Source organism: Nanorana parkeri, unplaced genomic scaffold (assembly GCF_000935625.1).
Source record: "Nanorana parkeri isolate BGI_ZX_2015 unplaced genomic scaffold, ASM93562v1 scaffold41, whole genome shotgun sequence".
NCBI classification, from domain to species: domain Eukaryota; kingdom Metazoa; phylum Chordata; class Amphibia; order Anura; family Dicroglossidae; genus Nanorana; species Nanorana parkeri.
The window spans coordinates 1,374,238-1,377,043 of record NW_017306309.1 but is presented as its reverse complement, the minus strand read 5'-3'; the positions used below and the strand labels follow the sequence as shown (position 1 = coordinate 1,377,043).

General features: G+C 39.5%; 1 protein-coding gene across 2 annotated transcripts in view; it reads right to left on the bottom strand.

Annotated features, from left to right (window-relative positions):
• Positions 1–755: 755 nt before the first annotated feature.
• The window catches only part of LANCL2 (LanC like 2), a 36,121-nt gene continuing 34,070 nt past the window's right edge, over positions 756–2,806 (bottom strand). For both annotated transcript variants that reach the window (XM_018571311.1, XM_018571301.1), the window contains exon 9: positions 756–1,093. In XM_018571311.1, coding sequence (XP_018426813.1) covers positions 1,017–1,093 — 77 coding nt within the window. In that variant the 3' untranslated portion in view covers positions 756–1,016. The remainder of the gene's footprint in view (positions 1,094–2,806) is intronic.

Below are 2,806 nucleotides of genomic sequence, written 5' to 3'. Positions count from 1 at the left end.
TAGAGCTAAAGAAGCATTTTCAAACTCATTAACCTAAACTCATGCAAATTTTATGAAAACATTGGATCATAGGTGAGCCTGCACACTTATAATATAAAATGAGTAGATTGTACAGTTAGATTATTGGTGGGTACAAGCATCTGTGAGCTATTACTCCGACATTCTGGGACTGCAACAGCCAGTCTGCCAGCTTTCTGCTAGAATTGTTCACTTCCACATACACTAGAATGTACTAGCCCCAACCCCCCACACCTGACCTTCCTCCACCATGTATCACTGGCTCCACTGCCCAGGATGGCTATTGCAGGTGTCAGCGGGTAGAGGGGACATCTACTCGCTGATCATTCCTCCTGTAAATGAATCTGGAAGCGACAAGCATCTTGTTACATCCAGTTTCCACAGTTCTGAGACTGTAAACAGCCAGTCTGACACTGTTGTAGATCTAGCCGCATCATAGTTTGCTGGTATATCTGACAACCTACAGGCCTAAAAAAATAAAAGGGTCGTGCTTGAGGCATAAATCTGGAGGGGATACATACTACCCTTAGAATTTAATGTTTTAAGGTGGAGCTGTGGAAAATGACTATCCAATCAGCACGCATATGGTTGATCTATTAGGCCATGTGTCTTTTTACAACATTCTGGCTTTATACATGATTGGGGCGTTTGTATAGAATGTACTATACCATAGAAAAGAGAACCAATGACAATTATGCATCTGAAAATAAATTGCCGTCAAACTGCCTCCAATGGCACACATAAAAACAAATGAATTAGCATCTTCAGTCTGCGGCAACAACAAGATCACAGGGTAGATAATGTAATATTTCATATAGCCCATTTTCTGCAGCAACAGCTTCAGTAAACATTCAGTAAACATTGCCACAACACTCTGTAAAAAGTAGTGACAAGGTAAAGCTGGCAGCATGTGGTGGAGGCACTGAACATGACGGATGGAAATTCTACATCTCCTCACTGTACGCACAGACTGTACTCCAAATTCTCCTGCCAGCCAATCAAAGTTCAAATGCAGGGAAGCGTGAAGTCTCTGGTGTCAACATGTCTGACAGGAAATGAATCGCGCCAGCCATTCCTGAAACGAAGCAGAGAGGAACTCCAATTATGGGAGGAAATGTGTGAAAAAACGACAGAGGATTGATACAACCACTTTATGGGTGTATAATTAAGTATTGTGGTTCAGCAAGTTTTAACATTTCTTTGGAAAATTATATAAATTTATTTATAATTGGTCACAGTGTCTGATGCATTAAAACCGCTATACAGAAACAATATTGTTATTTTCTTATTTTAAGGGGATCTATGGTCAAAAAGTAAATTATATATATATATATATATATAATATATTTATTATATAAATCTTTAGTAAGTCAATCCCTGCGTGTCTAAAATTGGAAATAATAATGAAACTAGCACTGTTACCAACACTCAATTACAGGTGATGCAAATAAGACAGCCTGCATAGCAAGAAAACAAGCTTAAAATCCTTTACATTATAGGCCGGGTGCTTTTACATTTTGCATACTTTTAAAGGGTGTTTTGACTGTTCTGGAGTATAACTACATAGAAGATAGTTCCATAGGTTTAATGAAAGATCAGAACAATCTATTATTTAAACCTGGAGGCTAATCATTCTTGCACACAGCTCAGTATATGTACAGGATAAAGAAAAATGTGTATTACTCTTTTTTACATTCAGGACAATAAAATTTTAAATTTATTACTTTTGCAAGAATACATAATAAAACAGGGAAATACAGGTGTTATTGCAAAAGAATATATAAGCCGCTTTCACACCAAATAGCATGTGTTTCAGCATGCATTAACGTGTGTTATAGATTGTTATCGGGTATGTTTTGCACATGTTGTAAAGGACGTCATTTGGTTGGTTTGAATAGGAAAATACATGAAATACATGAGAAAAGCAGCTGACAAGACTTTCTTTTACCCCTAAACACTTTAATGCAGCAGACTGGTGTGAACACGTACACACGTTGGTGGGAATCAACAGAGGGAAATACATGAGTGTTTTTTTGTAAATATTGGTGTATTTTCTGAGTGCCAAATTTACGATGTTTAAGGCCCCGTTCACACCAATATCGGACTGAAAACGTAAGTCAACAGACGTCTGTTGACTTGCAATTTCAACCTCCATTGACTTCCTTTGCGTTCCATTCATTTTTTTTTTGCCAATTTTTATTTTAATTAACATTTTCTAAATGGACAAACTTCTATGTATTTTTTTTTAAACTTTCATTATGTTCCATTGCGTTGATGTTTGTTTTTGATGTGTTGCGTTATGCTGCACTGAAAAAAGAGCAGCTCTACTTTTTTCATCACACTGCAACTGAACACAGTGGATCACAGTGGTTTAAACCAGTGACGTGCCTTCTGTGATGGGTGAGGTATCCCCCAGCCCGCCATAGCTCCACCCTGTCATGCCGAAAGCTCCGCCCCTTCCCGCCAAAGCTTCACCCCCAGTTCGGTAACCAAGCTGTGTGGGGAGGAGGAAGGGAGGAGACAGGGAGGAGCCTCCCTGTTCCTCATTTGGTTGTCACTGATGAGGCATCGGGATCGATGTCCTCACTGGTTTTTTTTTCCTTCTTTTTTTTTATTAGACAGCTTGGACTAATGGCGCTTTGCCATTGGTCCAAGCCATCCACAGAGCTCACGCCTCTAACACAGAGTAGAGGCTGTGACAGCTCTTGCCTCACCAAGTTAGGTTACACAAGCAATGGGGAAGCCCGCTGCTGTTTAACCTAACTACCTGTCAAAAGCCGGATGCAGC